This window comes from Taudactylus pleione, unplaced genomic scaffold (genome assembly GCF_031769625.1).
Source record: "Taudactylus pleione unplaced genomic scaffold, aTauple2 ptg000101l, whole genome shotgun sequence".
Taxonomy (NCBI): domain Eukaryota; kingdom Metazoa; phylum Chordata; class Amphibia; order Anura; family Myobatrachidae; genus Taudactylus; species Taudactylus pleione.
This window is the reverse complement of record NW_028284503.1, coordinates 426,487-443,746: the sequence shown is the minus strand read 5'-3', so window position 1 is coordinate 443,746 and position 17,260 is coordinate 426,487. Positions and strand designations below refer to the sequence as shown.

Below are 17,260 nucleotides of genomic sequence, written 5' to 3'. Positions count from 1 at the left end.
TAGCATATTAAAATAGAACTTCTATAATTTAGAAGCAAAGTTTGTGCGTCAGGATGAATGCGTGTAGACACGGAAACGCTGCTCACAGGAAGACTTTTATCATGTGTATTACTGAAGCCTCTGAGTGCCGCACATACATTTCTCTTTAAGTCAGTGAGCCAGCACCTAAACCTATTGGAAAAGCAAAATGTGTATTTAAATCTATGTGATACCGAGAGCCAAATGCTCATATTTTGGAAAGTCAGCGCAGGCACCGGCCAGAATGGGAAGACCGTGATGTGGTTGGTCAGCTTGGCAAACTATTGCAATACTTTGTAACTAACATTCCCTGGATTATAATGGTGAGTGCTGAGTTTGTATGATATATATATATATATATATATATATATATATATAACAAGGACACCCCACTGAGTGCATTAAACGTAGCAAATTCTAGGTATGTAATACAAATGACGTGAGTTTTGCGCACCACAAGGAAAGTGATAATGGGCTCATGTGATCCGGCTTCTTATTTTTCTTCCTCTCCAAGTAAAGATTGTGATGATTTCTCCCAGCAGAAATAAGGTACAATCAGTGTAATACGTTCCAAATTAGTGCGTGCCTGGTGCTCGGTCAGTATATAGTATTACCTTCAGATCATTAATAAAGTCTTCAAATCAACCAGCTCCATCATCATCAGCTCCATCATCATCACGTTTGGCACCTGCTCAGCGTTAGTGCATAATTCCTGTACTGTACCCCCAAATAACATCCACATTTTCTTACAATTTATTTTTACAATATTAAAAATGCCCATACATAAAGGCAGCCTTATAAATGGCCACCTTAAAGTTTACAGCAATCTCGGTGAAATCCCGGCGGTTCTGTAAAATCGGAGAATACTCCATAACCCCCTGTATATCCTTCACATCCGTCCCTGCACTATGGGAGCTTACAGTCTATTCCTCGGCACACTGGATAGCTCAGTCTGGTTTGTTGTCTATATTAGGATCACCTGCATACTTGTAATATGGGTTGTTCATTTAGATAATTCAGGTATGTAGGGGTCTATTCTATGTACTAAGCCTTGCAGAGAAATAAAATGGTTGGAGATAAAGTACCAACCAATCAGCTCCTAATTGTCATTTTTCAAACACAGGGGCAGATGTACTGAGCTCTGGAAAGTGACAAATTGGAGAGGAATAAACGACCAGCTACTCAGCTCCTAACTGTCATGTTTCAAACACAGCCTGTAACATGACAGTTAGGAGCTGATTGGTTGGTCGTTCATCACTCTCCAATTTATCACTTTCCAGAGCTTAATTTATCTGCCCCTGTGTTTGAAAAATGTCAATTAGGAGCTGATTGGTTGGTAGTTTATCTCCATCCACTTTATCTTTCCCCAAGGCTTAGTACATAGACCCTCCTGAGGGAGGAAAGCTGGGAAAATGCCCATGAAAATTGCCCCCTTTGCCCGCCATCATCCCTGAGACCAGGATGGCCAGAGCTGGGTGAGGGAGATGGTGGTAAGATCTAGGGGAAGATGTCTGTGATCAGGGGGCTCACTGCAGTCAGACATCTGCTCTCTGCCTAGTTGTGAGTTTCATTTTCCTGAGTTAGGAGAGAGAAATGAAACTAGAGGATGGGAGCCCCTGCTGGCTGTGCGCTGTGTGTCTGCAGCAGGTATATAAGGATCTCTCTCAGCGTAGGGGAGACTGGTCCTGAGCAGGCTGCAGAAGACAGACCCTGAGCTGTGAGTATATAGCATAATAAATATAATATATCCTCACTGCATGCAGCAGACACTTACATGGTGACACAGAGCAGCAATATACACACTTACTATATTACTTTCATTTCTGCGTCCTGCCCTTACTTTCACTTACACACATCACTGCTCCGACTGTATATTTCTGGTAACGGAGAAGTCGCAGACAGTGCTCGGTGTCTCATTGTGTGTATATATATATAAGCAAATAAATCAGACTCGACTGGTGCAGATAGTCAGCGTTCCAGCGTCGGAGCGCTTTTATCAAGAAGGGTTTTGGTTCATGAATTGATCAATGCATGTAAGCTTGCAGACCCCACTTTACTGCAAGTCCCTACTCTATTGCTCAGAATGATAACATGGACACAGCCACCACATTAGTGTTACACTCAGGGTATGCTATCAAGGTTTAAAGCTCACCGCAACTTTGCTTTTAAACGTGAGACAGTCACCAAGCACACCTGTTGCGAAGCACCTAGGCAAACAGCTGACACAAGTTAGATTAAACAGGTTAAAAAATGGTGCATGAGAAAATGTGATCACAAAAATTATGAATTATAAAAATTAATCAAAATAAACAAAAAGCACTAATCCACGGCACTCACCATTCCTAGATTTGGGGTGCAAAATGGTATGTGACCACATTGTTTAAATAGAAACCACAGGGGCTCTGCACTCACCATAATAACTAACAATAATAATAATAATAAACATAATAAACATGTTATAATTCTGAGCAATACAGTAGGGACTTGCAGTAAAGTGGGGTCCTGTGACGGGGGCTTCAAGCTTAAATGCATTGATCAATTCATGAACTAAAACCCCACTATTTATTATGTGTATTATTGTTAGTTATTATGGTGAGTGCAGAGCCCCTGTGATTCATATATAGGTGCGGCACTCCACGCTAAAATAATACAGCAGACGCAGCTTGCAAGCGTCAATGTTTCAATGACAATTTACAGCATTTTCATCAGGACATGAAGTTTATGCATCTTAACTAGCGGGGGGCAACCAGTTAAGTATCCTATTATTTAAGGAGTGCCGGATCATTATATATATACATATATATATATATATATATATGTATGTATTTTTATTTGTAATGATTGAGGTCATTAGGAGTGAGATGAGTGTAACCGGACGAGGGTCAGCGCACTGTACGCTGCTTTCTAAATTTTTATCAATTGTTTTAACAATATTTAATGTAGCTATATATATATATATATATAATCCCCCCCCCCATTTTAGTGCAATCTACTTTGCATAGCTATAGATGTGAAATAATAGCTTGTTTGGACACAGAGATATGTAACAGAAATAGTTAATATATTATATGTACGCACACAAAATAAATAGATATGACAGAGATATTTGAAATGTATGAAAGCAATACTACATATACTGTATACTAGGTAGACCGATAGATATGAACTATTTGGCTTTATATAATATTACCATTTTCCTATATACTGAATTTGTTTTACAGTTGCTACATATATGAAATAATAGACTGTACAAATAAATATGTTGTAGAAATAGATAATAATTATATATTAACATTTAATTATATACCACCGACATATTTCATTGTGCTTTATAATTGGAAATGAGCTAGATAGATAGATAGATAGATAGATAGATAGATAGATAGATAGATAGATATGAGATAGATATGAGATAGATAGATAGATAGATAGATAGATAGATAGATAGATAGATATAAGATAGATAGAGAGATAGATATTAGATAGATAGATATGAGATAGATAGATATGAGATAGATATGGGATAGATAGATAGATAGATAGATAGATAGATAGATAGATAGATAGATAGATAGATAGATAGATAGATATGAGATAGATAGATTCCATAGACAAAAAACCTTACAGTTTCACATGTCCCATTAAGGCTGTTAAAAGCCAGTCTTGGTTGTGTTTAAACACAGGGGAAAAATGACGTAGGGGTCCCCTGTACTTAAGCACAACCAGCACTGGGCTAGTCAGAACCAGCCCTGGTTGCCAAAATACAGGGAACAAATGACATAGGGGTCCCTCGTATTCAGCGCAACAAGCACTGGGCTCTGAGCCGGCCCTGGTTCTGGAAATACAGGGTGAAAAAATGTGTAGGGTCCCCCTGTATTTACCAGAACCAGCACCGGACTCTTTCTAGTGGGGGGGGTGATGCCACAGCCAGGGGAGCCCTTTCACCGGGCCCCCCATCCGAAGCATCACCCCTGACCCCTAGTCAGCCCAGGCCGGGGATTCCTGGATAGCTGGGGGCCCCCCAATAAAGGGGTCCCACTCTCCAGGGCAGCCCAGGCTGATAGCCCGGGGCTATCCCCAGCACCCCTGGGCGGTGGCGCAGGGTTGAATCTGTAAAGTGTGCTGTGGCCGGGCTGCGGGGGAGGGGGGTTGGGGTTAGCGGGCGTTAGCTGCGGCCGTGAACCAGAGACGGTAGCGGGCATTAGCGGCAGCAGTGTAGCAGGCATTAGGGCCCGGGGGAGGTAGCAGAACACAGATGCAGTCTCGGATATGGAATATCCGTAATACCTGCATCTGTGTTTTAATAAAAGAAACACAGAAGCAGGGACGGGTCAGTGAGACCCGTCTGTGCTTTGTGTTTAATAAAAAAACCTGTGTATGAAAAAAAAAAAATGGCATAACCCCCCCTCCCCAAAAGCAACAAATAGCACTGGGCTTTAGAAAGCCAGTGCTGGTTGTGCTAAATACAGGGGACAAATGACCCCTGACCGCTAATTAGCCCAGGCCGGGGATCCCTGGGGAGCTGGGGTCCCCCCCCAATAAAGAGGTCCCCCTCTCCAGGGCACCCCAGGCCCAGGCTGATAGCCCTGGGCTATCCCCAGCACTCCTGGGCGTTGGGTGCCGGGTTGATTGTGTTGTGTGGTGCATATGAAAATATAAATATTGTCTTTTGCAGTAGTACTACAGGTCCCAGCAGGTATCCCCGTATACTGGCACTTGGAGAACCACAAGTACCAGCAGGTGGGGCACTAAGGGCCTGCTGGTACCCATAGTACCCCTGCAAAACAAATATTAAAATAAAACAGACACCGTTTTTTTTTCAAAGTATTTTATTATGCCGCACCTTCACGTGGAGTGCGGCAGCCTTTAAGCTCTTTTTCATGGCTGCCGCTCCCCCCAGGCTTCTACGCCGTCTTCACCTGGAGCGCGGCGACCTTTAAGCTCTTTTTCCCAGCCGCCGCACATCCAGGGTTTCCGCTGCGTCTTTCGTCTTCGGCAGCTCTTCTCTGCTGCCTCCCGGCCGACGACTGAGTGGACGGTGCCCCGCACTGGCTGTATTTAAGCCAGCCGAGGGGGCGGGGCGATGACGTCGCGAGCCGTGATCGACTTGCGGCGGCCATCTTTGAATTTCAAAAATGGCGCTGAGGCGCCATTTTTTAAATGGGCACGCTCGGTTCTCACCATTGAAGTCAATGATGAGAATAGCTAATTGGCTGAGAGGCGGAAGGCTCGCCTCTCTCAGCCAATGAGCGCTCCGCACTGGGATTTCTGAACTGAAATGCCGGGCAGAGCTGTCATTACGGTAGTAGTGTTCTTAGAGGACACTACTAACGTGCGAGGGTCCGGGTACCTCCGTTTTTTTTTTTTTTTACCAGGACCCTGGATTGTCTGAAGACGACAGAGCCACGCATAGGAGGAGGTGAGTGCGGAATTTTTATTACAGGTACTCCATTGGACTACCTACTGGAGAAGAGGGCAGATTGGCTTCAGGGATACATAGGTGAGTATATGAGATAGTGTGTGCGTGTGTGAGTACATGTGTGTGTGCATGTATGTTTTAATAAAGTTGTACCTGTCAACAGTGTGCGTGTTCTGTGTTTTTTTTATATTGCTTTTGCTGTAGAACTACAAGTACCAGCAGGCCAATAATGCCCCGCATGCTGATGCTTGAGGTTCTCCAAGTACCAGCATGCGGGGGAGGCTTGCTGGGAACTGTAGTTCCACAGAAAAAGACAATATTTTAACTTTACTTGCACAACATTACACAATCAACTGGCACCCACCGCCCAGGAGTGCCGGGGATAGAGGCCGGGCTATCAGCCTGGGCCTGGGGTGCCCTGGAGAGGGGGGACCTCTTTATTGGGGGGTCCCCAGCTCCCCAGGACTCCCTGGCCTGGGCTGACTAGGGGTCAGGGATGATGCTGCGACTGGGGGGCCCGGTGAAAGGGCTCCCCTGGCTGTGGCATCACCCCGCCGCTAGAAAGAGTCCGGTGCTGGTTCTGGTAAATACAGGGGGACCCTATGCATTTTTTCCCCCTGTATTTCCAGAAAAAGGGCCGGCTCAGAGCCCACTGCTGGTTGCGCTGAATACGGGGGACCCCTATGTCATTTGTCCCCCGTATTTTGGCAACTAGGACTTGTTCTCAAAAGCCTGGTGCTGGTTGTGCTTTATACAGGGGACCCCTGCGTATTTGTCCCCTGTATTTATCACAACCAGTACTGGCTTTTCAAAGCCCGGTGCTGGTTGTTGTTTTGGGGGAGGGGGTTCACGCCATTTTCTTTACACCTGTTTTTTTATTTATTTAAACACTGACCCGTCCCTGCTTCTGTGTTTGTTTTTTTTAAACACAGATGCAGGTATCACGGATATTCCAGATCCGAGCCGGCATCTGTGTGCTGCTACCTCCCCCGGGTCCTAATGCATACTTGCCTACCCTCCCGATTTGGTCGGGAGCCTCCCGAAAATCGGGTGCCGCTCCCGACCTCCCGGGAAGGCAGGCAATCCTCCTGGCCCCGGCGATGTGTCCGCACCCCCCCCCCGCACGCTTATAGGTAGAAAAGCCCCAGCAGCAGGGGCTGGTGACGCGATTCGCGCTGAATCGCGTCATCGTGGCTCCGCCCCTGGCTGCACAATGCCATTAATCACGGCATTGTGAAGAGGGGGCGGAGCCACAATGACGCAATTGTGCTGTCACGCCCCCATGCTCCGCCCCCAACGCCACATCATATGCCAGGCCCCGCCCCCTTTGTCTGCATCACGCCCCCAGCCCTGTAAGCCCGACAGCTCCCTCCCGGAAGGAGGGAGCTAAATGTCGGCAAGCATGTCCTAATGCCTGCACCAATGCCGCCCACACTGCCGCCGCACTACCGTCCCCGGTTCCCGGCCGCAGCTAATGCCTGCTAACCCCTATCTCCTCTCCCCCAAATCCCGGCCGCAGCAAACGCCGGCTTCCTTCCCCCCCGGATCCGGCCCCGGCAAACGACGGCCATCTTGGTACACCCAAGTGAAGCCACAGTGAGTACACCTGCTGCTGGAGGCTCCTACTGCGGCTGCACAACAAGTTGAAAACTCCTATCTACTAAATGGCGCATTCTTGAGGTAATAGTTTAAAAAACTGTAACTTTCTAACTTACCTGAACCCCAAAAGGCCCTACCCTGGCACAATAGCTACCTAATAAAACAAACCCCCAAGTCTAAATTCGCCCCCTACCCTGAGTTATGCCTTCCCAAAAAAAAACATAGAGTACAGCAGAAAAGTTGGAACTTTAGATTACTCCCAAATCCTCATTTTTTATGTTTTGCCCTGAAATTTGGCATGCAGCACCGAGCGACAATTCTACCCATCCCTGCCAAATTTCAGCTCGGTACCTCAAACAGCTTTTGAGGTGTACCCACTTAAATACCATGCCCCCCCCCTCCGGAATTCTCTATGGGAGAATTGCAGTTTTTTACACGCAGCCTTAATATAAGGGCACGACTGTGCCTATGTATATACACCACTGTGCCTATGCATATACACCACTGTGCCTATGTATATTCACCACTGTGCCTCTGTATATACATCACTGTGCCTCTGTATATACATCACTGTGCCTATGTATATACACCACTGTGCCTATGCATATACACCACTGTGCCTATGTATATTCACCACTGTGCCTCTGTATATACACCACTGTGCCTCTGTATATACACCACTGTGCCTATGCATATACACCACTGTGCCTATGTATATTCACCACTGTGCCTCTGTATATACACCACTGTGCCTATGTATATACACCACTGTGCCTATGTATATACACCACTGTGCTTATGTATATTCACCACTGTGCCTCTGTATATACACCACTGTGCCTATGTATATACACCACTGTGCCTCTGTATATACACCACTGTGCCTATGTATATACACCACTGTGCCTCTGTATATACACCACTGTGCCTATGTATATATATATATACACCACTGTGCCTATGTATATACACCACTGTGCCTATGTATACACCAATGTGCCTATGTATATACACCACTGTGCTTATGTATATACACCACTGTGCCTATGTATATACACCAATGTGCCTATGTATATACACCAACACCACTGTGCCTATGTATATACACCACTGTGCCTATGTATATACACCACTGTGCCTCTGTATATACACCACTGTGCCTCTGTATATACACCACTGTGCCTATGTATATATATATATATACACCACTGTGCCTATGTATATACACCACTGTGCCTATGTATATACACCAATGTGCCTATGTATATACACCACTGTGCTTATGTATATACACCACTGTGCCTATGTATATACACCAATGTGCCTATGTATATACACCACTGTGCCTATGTATAAACACCACTGTGCCTCTGTATATACACCACTGTGCCTCTGTATATACACCACTGTGCCTATGTATATACACCACTGTGCCTATGTATATACACCACTGTGCCTATGTATATACACCACTGTGCCTCTGTATATACACCACTGTGCGTATGTATATACACCACTGTGCCTATGTATATACACCACTGTGCCTATGTATATACACACTGTGCCTCTGTATATACACCACTGTGCCTATGTATATACACCACTGTGCCTCTGTATATACACCACTGTGCCTCTATATATACACCACTGTGCCTATGTATATACACCACTGTGCCTATGTATATACACCACTCTGCCTATGTATATACACCACTGTGCCTATGTATATACACCACTGTGCCTCTGTATATACACCACTGTGCCTCTGTATATACACCACTGTGCCTATGTATATACACCACTGTGCCTATGTATATACACCACTCTGCCTATGTATATACACCAATGTGCCTATGTATATACACCAACACCACTGTGCCTATGTATATACACCACTGTGCCTATGTATATACACCACTGTGCCTCTGTATATACACCACTGTGCCTCTGTATATACACCACTGTGCCTATGTATATATATATATACACCACTGTGCCTATGTATATACACCACTGTGCCTATGTATATACACCAATGTGCCTATGTATATACACCACTGTGCTTATGTATATACACCACTGTGCCTATGTATATACACCAATGTGCCTATGTATATACACCACTGTGCCTATGTATAAACACCACTGTGCCTATGTATATACACCACTGTGCCTCTGTATATACACCACTGTGCCTCTGTATATACACCACTGTGCCTATGTATATACACCACTGTGCCTATGTATATACACCACTGTGCCTATGTATATACACCACTGTGCCTCTGTATATACACCACTGTGCGTATGTATATACACCACTGTGCCTATGTATATACACCACTGTGCCTATGTATATACACACTGTGCCTCTGTATATACACCACTGTGCCTATGTATATACACCACTGTGCCTATGTATATACACCACTGTGCCTCTGTATATACACCACTGTGCCTCTGTATATACACCACTGTGCCTATGTATATACACCACTCTGCCCTTATAATACCAGGTAAATGAGACATGTTAGAAATATACAGTAACATACAGTAACAGGTACCTATGTGTGTAAGCAATGTGTGATAGTCTCAGGGCTGGCGATGTATTGGATGCACCATTGTAGCAGAAGTATCCATAAGCAATTGCTATAGAAAACATAGAGGATTTCAAAGAGTTAACTCGCCACTGTCGGGGTGCCCTGGGCACAGCGGAGAGCCCCCGTGCAGCAGCCCGCAGAGGGGGAGGGTTCAGAAACCCAGAGTGCAGAGAGAGGTCCCACTTTTTGGGGGCTTTGTCCCCCAGTACCACCAGTGGTCATTACTGCCTCTGGGTGGGGGGGGGGAACGACAATCTGCGTCACCCATACTGTGCTGGGAGCGGCTGTGGGCTGCCCAGCAGCTGTCAGGGTGACAAAAACCAGGGGTGTAACACACGATCAAGCCCCCAAAACACAATATACAGGGCTCGTGACCTTCATCAGGCTCCAGGAGTCCTGTGACGCCCCCATCGTGTTAAAATGCCTCGATTAGCTGGTGTGTGCGGACAGGCCCGCCAAGAGCTGCAGCGGGCCCGGGTAACGGGGCATAGCCTAATCGCAGGAGGCGTGGCCATGCCCCCTTCGGGGGGGGGGAATTTCAGCGGCGCTGCGTGCTGGTGAGGGGGCGCTCTGAGCCCCCTCAGCCCGGCGCAAAGCCAGGGGGGGTGCAATCAGTGTGATCGCTCCCCCGCACAGGTATAGGAGACTGCTGTGGCTGCTGCTCAGTGGCCACGAGCAGTCTCCCACTGCAGCTCAGCACACGCTGTATGCTGGGCTGCTGTGAGGGAGGGGGGGCAGCGTCGGACCTGGGCCCCCGCCGGGCCCCTCAGGAAACCCGGGCACGGGTAATTTGTACCTGCTCCCCCCCCTCTCGGCGCCCCTGTGTGCAGAGGAGGCGGGGCTGGAATGACTTGATTGATGCCATTCAGCCCCGCCCCCTCCCTACGGACCCGTGATTCCCGGCAATTATCTCCCGACCTTCCTACTACACTAGGAAGTTAGTGGGATGTGGGCGATCCACCCACTCTCCCGTGGGTGCGGGGGACTACCCAGAAAAAAGGGGGAGTCTGACGCATACTCCGGGAGAGTAGGTCATACATGCCGACTATCTGGCTGCCCCATCCGGGAGGGAGCAGCCAGATCGGCATTACTGGGGGGGCATGGCCAGCAGACGGGGGCGGCGGTGGGACAGGGGGAGTCAGCGGCAGCCGGGAGACTTGTCTGCCATCCCGGGAGGTCGGGAGTGGCACCTGATTTTCGGGAGGCTCCCGACCAAATCGGGAGGGTAGGCAAGTATGGAGTAGGTAAGTATGATGTATCTGCCATAGCAGAAAATATCGGAGGGGATAGTTTTTGTCAGCCGGTGTTTTGGACCTTTGGTGTGTGTGCGCCCCCTAATGCATCAATGAATTAGGGTTAGGTTTAGGCTGCAAATAGAGTTAGGCGGCAATTAGAGTCGATATTCTAAAAATGTTAGCATCGTAAATATCGACACATTAAGTGATGACATCCTCAACATGATATCCTGACTGTCGACATTTCATACCACACCAGGGGAGGAATGTACTAGGCCGTGGAGAGAGAGAAAGTACCAACCAATCAGCTCCTGTCATTCTTCAAACACAACCTGTAACATGGCAGTTAGGAGCTGATTGGTTGGTACTTTATCTCTCACCACTTTATCTTTCTCCAATTCTCAGTACATCTTCCCCTCCAAAAAGACAGAACAGTTACAAATATACATAATTATGATTGACAGAATACATAATTACCTGGAGATCACAGAGGAAGTGAGGGCCCTGCTCACAAGAGCTTACATTCTATAGGGGCTATGGGTGGGCACATATTGGGAGAAGGAAACAGAGTTGGGTATTACAGAGGCTGGAGACTTAGGAGGAGGGGTGGCAGGCTAGGGTAAATAGATGAGTACTGAGGGCACGTTTGAAGGCAGGGAGGCAGGGTGAGTGTCCAGGAGGAGGGCGGGGAGGCTGGGTGAGTGTCCGGGAGGAGGGCAGGGAGGCTGTGTGAGTGTCCGGGAGGAGGGCAGGGAGGCTGGGTGAGTGTCCGGGAGGAGGGCAGGGAGGCTGGGTGAGTGTCCGGGAGGAGGGCAGGGAGGCTGGGTGAGTGTCCGGGAGGAGGGCAGGGAGGCTGGGTGAGTGTCCCGTAAGAGGGCAGGGAGGCTGGGTGAGTGTCCCGTAAGAGGGCAGGGAGGCTGGGTGAGTGTCCCGTAAGAGGGCAGGGAGGCTGGGTGAGTGTCCGGGAGGAGGGCAGGGAGGCTGGGTGAGTGTCCGGGAGGAGGGCAGGGAGGCTGGGTGAGTGTCTCGCAGGAGGGCAGGGAGGCTGGGTGAGTGTCCGGGAGGAGGGCAGGGAGGCTGGGTGAGTGTCCCATAGGAGGGCAGGGAGGCTGGGTGAGTGTCCGGGAGGAGGGCAGGGAGGCTGGGTGAGTGTCCCGTAAGAGGGCAGGGAGGCTGGGTGAGTGTCCGGGAGGAGGGCAGGGAGGCTGGGTGAGTGTCCCGGAGGAGGGCAGGGAGGCTGGGTGAGTGTCCCGGAGGAGGGCAGGGTGACTTACAATGTGACTTATAATGTGACTTACAATGTGACTTAACTCTTTCTCATCCCATCTGATCTGCCTGACTGCCATATACATTATATATCATTTAATATACTTATAGGACTGGGGTTGTCCCTTGAGGGCAGAATCCTTGCAGACATTTATTCCTTCCAAGTTAATCAATTAACAAATTCTGTGATCTCCACATCATGAGTCATTAAGAGTAAAATGCAGTCATTATTTATTTATTAATTTATTGTTTATTACCAGCGATTTATATCGCGACTACATATTCCATTGCGAAGCCATACACTATATTACACAGGGAAGTGTGAATAACAAGTATTGAAGTTCCCCTTTCATCTATGTATCATACGTGATGTCATCTATGTATCATGCGTGATGTCATCTATGTATCATACGTGATGTCATTTATGTGTCATACGTGATGTCATCTATTCCTCATACACGCTGTATATATGTATATAAATTCTTCTCTGCCTCACATAATTGTTGTTCCTGTGCGCTAGGTTGGACCTATAATGACTTTGGGGAAGGATGTGCGAGGACGGCTATGTGGTTCTGCAGATGGTGGGGAGCGAGGAGACATGGGAAGACGTCAGCGAGGCTCAGCCCCCCAGCAAATGTCTGTCCTACTCTACTGGCAGGTTTAGAAATGGTGAGTTACATCTATGGCGCCCACACAAGGACACACTTACCTCCACTCCAGTGGCATATGTATAAAGGGTGCAGGGTGGACACAGGAGAGATTCACCAGTTACTTGCTCTGGGTGATGCCAGCTTTACAGGGATGTATTCGGAAAGATGGTGCCAGCACAGTAAGTTTCTGCTCTCTCTACTGCGCATGCACCACCTCTCTGGATACATGGCCAGAAAGATAAAGGCGGCACCTGGAGCAAGTATAGGTATGGGCGTATCTTCCTATTGGCCAGGATGGCACTCGCCAGGGGCGCCAGCCGGTGGTGGTGGGGAGTGTCGGTACTCGGGGGCTGCTGACCTCTCAGTCAGAAGCATCAGCGCGGGATGACAAGGGAGGGCGATCACAGCTTGTACAGCCACCACGCTGTCTGTTTACTAACTGCCAACAGGGGGGCGCCAGTCCCTACTTTGCCAGAGGTGCTCGGACCCCTAGATACAGCCCTGCAAGTATAGGTAGGGGGTCATCTATCAGAGTCTCCAGGAGACTCACAAATTCCATAGCCCAGGAAGTTTTGATGATGGCCGCAAATAACAGCTTGGTGCAGCAGTGCGCAGAGCCGCAATGACCCGATTCGCAGCAGCTTCCCCGTGGAATCTCCCGGATGGAAGTACTTAAAAATAGGCATTTATTTCCAAGTGTCCCTGAGCCATTAATCTGGGATCTCCCCAAAAGAGACTCCTATAGAATTGGTTTATATCTGACGTAAGGAAACCCAAAGGGCAGGTTCTGGGATCCCAGTACACCATACAGCGACCTGTCTAATGCAGGCTCAGTGCCGCTAATCGCCCTCCGCTAGTCACCCCAGGTCTGCATCGTGAAGTGCTGCTATGGAGTTTTTGTAGATGCGATAGAATTCCTCATTAGTACATCTGATCTGCCAGGGAAGTGTGAGAACTATTATACCCCGGGCTATTACGTCCATAAACCGTCATTTTTACTACACCGACAGGGGCTATCGGACTCCGCAATATCGGCCTCGCCGGCTGCTTCAACCCGCTGCTGCAGACGCTGTACATGAATAAGGACTTCACGGACATTCTCTGCAGGTGAGAACGCTGCCTCCACCGTTTATTGGGCTCAGGCTCACCGGCAACACGTTTAGGCCCCCATTTACTAACGAGTTTTATCACCAAAATTAGTGATACATTTCATTGTGTGTGATAAATGGTGCTCCAGCCAGTCAGCTCCCAACTGTCATTTTTAAAACAGGTGACAGCTGGGAGCTGATTCGCTAGAGCATCATTGCATATGATAAAAGTCGTTGATAATTTAGGCCCTAATTATCCAAGTATCACATTCACTTCTGTTTTAAACAGATAAAATGCAATTTAGCCATATAAAAATTGCATAACAAACAACTAAAGACAAATAAAACTAACGAAAGTCATTGACCCCCATTCCCAGCCACACCATCCCCGTCTCTGTAAATGCCGCATCCATAACTGCGTGGGAGCCTGACGTGTGACTTATACGTCGTCAGTGTCTAAAATACTGGTGTGTATTTGATATGAATCATGTGACCCATATAATGACCACATAGTGAGAACCTATTCGTACCTGTATTACACTTATATATACCGTATATAGAAAGCAATTCATCTCCAGGCACTAAGCGGTTAACTGCTGAGGTATTACAAGTGTTACATTTTGACGATTTTGTACTAAAAAGTGTAATAACGATTCTCTGTGATATAATTCTGAGAAATTTCCCGTCCCTCACATTCCTGAAGCCGCCACCCTCGCACGCAGTCTCTCACTACAGTAGTGCTGTTTGTTATACCCCTTTTGGAGGCCTTCCAGCTGCAGATTCTCCACAGGCGCACACCCACATAAAACATATATTTGCAGTTAGCACCAAAGTGCCAGATTTAGAGATGCGCGCAATGCCAGCTGCGTGCTTTTTTAGCAACTACTGGCCATTTAAGGAGTCAATCCTTTTAGGTGCGAATTGTGAGGGGTGAGTTGCTATTTTCACTTCGTATTTGCATAGCGAATTCATTTTGCAATCCAATTAGCAACTCGCAATGAATCAGACTGAATTCGCAACTTTCCACTCGTACCTCCCTGAGGGATGGAAAGAAAAATCTGTATTTTAAGGTTAAAATGTCTTGACACTGCGCTGAACCCCTTGGACACCCCCCTCCCTAATGATTAATTAGGCATTTGGAAGTTTCCAATTAACTTAATTAGTCCAATAATTACATGTCATATTGTATTATTTTTTTTTTAGAGGGGGGGGGTATAAAAAAAAATTGCCCTCAAATTACCCTAAAATCAACTTTTTCTTTAGTTTAGGCACCCCAAATTAAATTACAATAATTTATCAAAGTCGAAAAAAATATATATATTTTTTATTATTAGTTTATTTTTATATTTTTTATTTTATATATTTATTTTACTTATTTATGTATTTATTTTATTTTTTTCGCATTTTCAAGATGCCGTCAAAGCACCCCAAAATTACCTTTTTTTTTTTTTTTTTTTTCGGTTAGTTCTTTAAGATTAAACAAAAAAAGTAAATTTTTTATAATTTTCTTGCATTTAATACCTCCCCACAAACCAGCAATTTCACACCATTTAAAAGCCTACAGTACCTTCCTAATGCCCACAAACAGCCTTCTATTGGGTCCGGCTAACGATATTATCCATTTTGGGGGATCCAGGATGGTCTCCCCACATTTTCATGCATTTCCGATCAAATCTCATTTAGCAGTCAATTCGCACCCCTACGCTGCGAGTAGTGCGAATAGGCATTTTTAATTGGATTGGAGAGTTCTCAGGGAGCGCGCTTCGCTGTGAAGTCTGCGAGTTTCAAGAAACTATCTCGCTACTTGCAATTCGCACCTAATTGGATTGAGCCCTAAGAGTTGTATAGATTTCAGTCGCATTTCCGCTTGCCACTGAGCTGGTGGCGTTCACATGTAGAATTAGTTGCCGGTTAAAATGTGGGTACTCTCACTGGCTCCTCGTTCCGACTCCTAGTTCCTATTATCAGTGAGGCTTAAACAAATGTCAGTTTAGTTCTTTTTTTGATCCGTTGTCTAGGTACAAGTAACCTCTACAGGTGCATTGTAAAGAGTTTAAATAAAGAAATCCTATATTAACAAAGCAAATATAAAAAATATTCCATAGAAAATATTGGTGGTTTACCCTCTTATGAGTCAGCCAAAGTGTCACCACCCATTACTTGTTGGACACCTTAATATGCAGGGATGGAGAGTTCTCTGCCGACAGGATATAAATATTTATTTGCACCGGAAGTATCCTCTTTATATGGACATATTCTTTTTTTAATTCAAATTACATGTTGTCAGATACATCAACAACTCATAAACCTGGGTCTGTGCCAGAGAGAGCATTAGCGCCCCCCCCTCTCCCATTTTTTTAAATAGGGACATAAGATAGTGCACTTGAAAAAGGGCCATGGCCTCATGGGGAAGGGCCAGGGAAGAGATAGGGGAGGCCAGGAGATGCTGGGGATAAATGGGGACATAATATAGTGCACCTGAGAGAGGGCCACGGCCTCATGGGGAAGGGCCAGGGAAGAGATAGGGGAGGCCAGGAGATGCTGGGGATAAATGGGGACATAATATAGTGCACCTGAGAGAGGGCCACGGCCTCATGGGGAAGGGCCAGGGAAGAGATAGGGGAGGCCAGGAGATGCTGGGGATAAATAGGGACATAATATAGTGCACCTGAGAGAGGGCCACGGCCTCATGGGGAAGGGCCAGGGAAGAGATAGGGGAGGCCAGGAGATGCTGGGGATAAATAGGGACATAATATAGTGCACCTGAGAGAGGGCCACGGCCTCATGGGGAAGGGCCAGGGAAGAGATAGGGGAGGCCAGGAGATGCCGGGGATAAATAGGGACATAATATAGTGCACCTGAGAGAGGCCACGGCCTCATGGGGAAGGGCCAGGGAAGAGATAGGGGAGGCCAGGAGATGCCGGGGATAAATAGGGACATAATATAGTGCACCTGAGAGAGGGCCATGGCCTCATGGGGAAGGGCCAGGGAAGAGATAGGGGAGGCCAGGAGATGCCGGGGATAAATAGGGACATAAGATAGTGCACCTGAGAGAGGGCCATGGCCTCATGGGGAAGGGCCAGGGAAGAGATAGGGGAGGCCAGGAGATGCCGGGGATAAATAGGGACATAAGATAGTGCACCTGAGAGAGGGCCATGGCCTCATGGGGAAGGGCCAGGGAATAGATAGGGGAGGCCAGGAGATGCTGGGGATAAATAGGGACATAAGATAGTGCACCTGAGAGAGGGCCATGGCCTCATGGGGAAGGGCCAGGGAAGAGATAGGGGAGGCCAGGAGATGCTGGGGATAAATAGGGACATAATATAGTGCACCTGAGAGAGGGCCATGGCCTCATGGGGAAGGGCCAGGGAAGAGATAGGGGAGG

The 17,260-nt window shown here is 47.2% G+C and overlaps 1 protein-coding gene across 2 annotated transcripts in view; it reads left to right on the top strand.

Annotated features, from left to right (window-relative positions):
• Positions 1–1,690: 1,690 nt before the first annotated feature.
• The window catches only part of USP18 (ubiquitin specific peptidase 18), a 40,866-nt gene continuing 25,296 nt past the window's right edge, over positions 1,691–17,260 (top strand). For both annotated transcript variants that reach the window (XR_015878257.1, XM_088470609.1), the window contains exons 1-3: positions 1,691–1,735; positions 12,658–12,806; positions 13,798–13,894. Coding sequence is in view for 1 of the 2 variants with exons in the window: in XM_088470609.1 (XP_088326735.1) it covers positions 12,686–12,806; positions 13,798–13,894 (218 nt within the window). In the remaining variant the exon portion in view is untranslated. The remainder of the gene's footprint in view (positions 1,736–12,657; positions 12,807–13,797; positions 13,895–17,260) is intronic.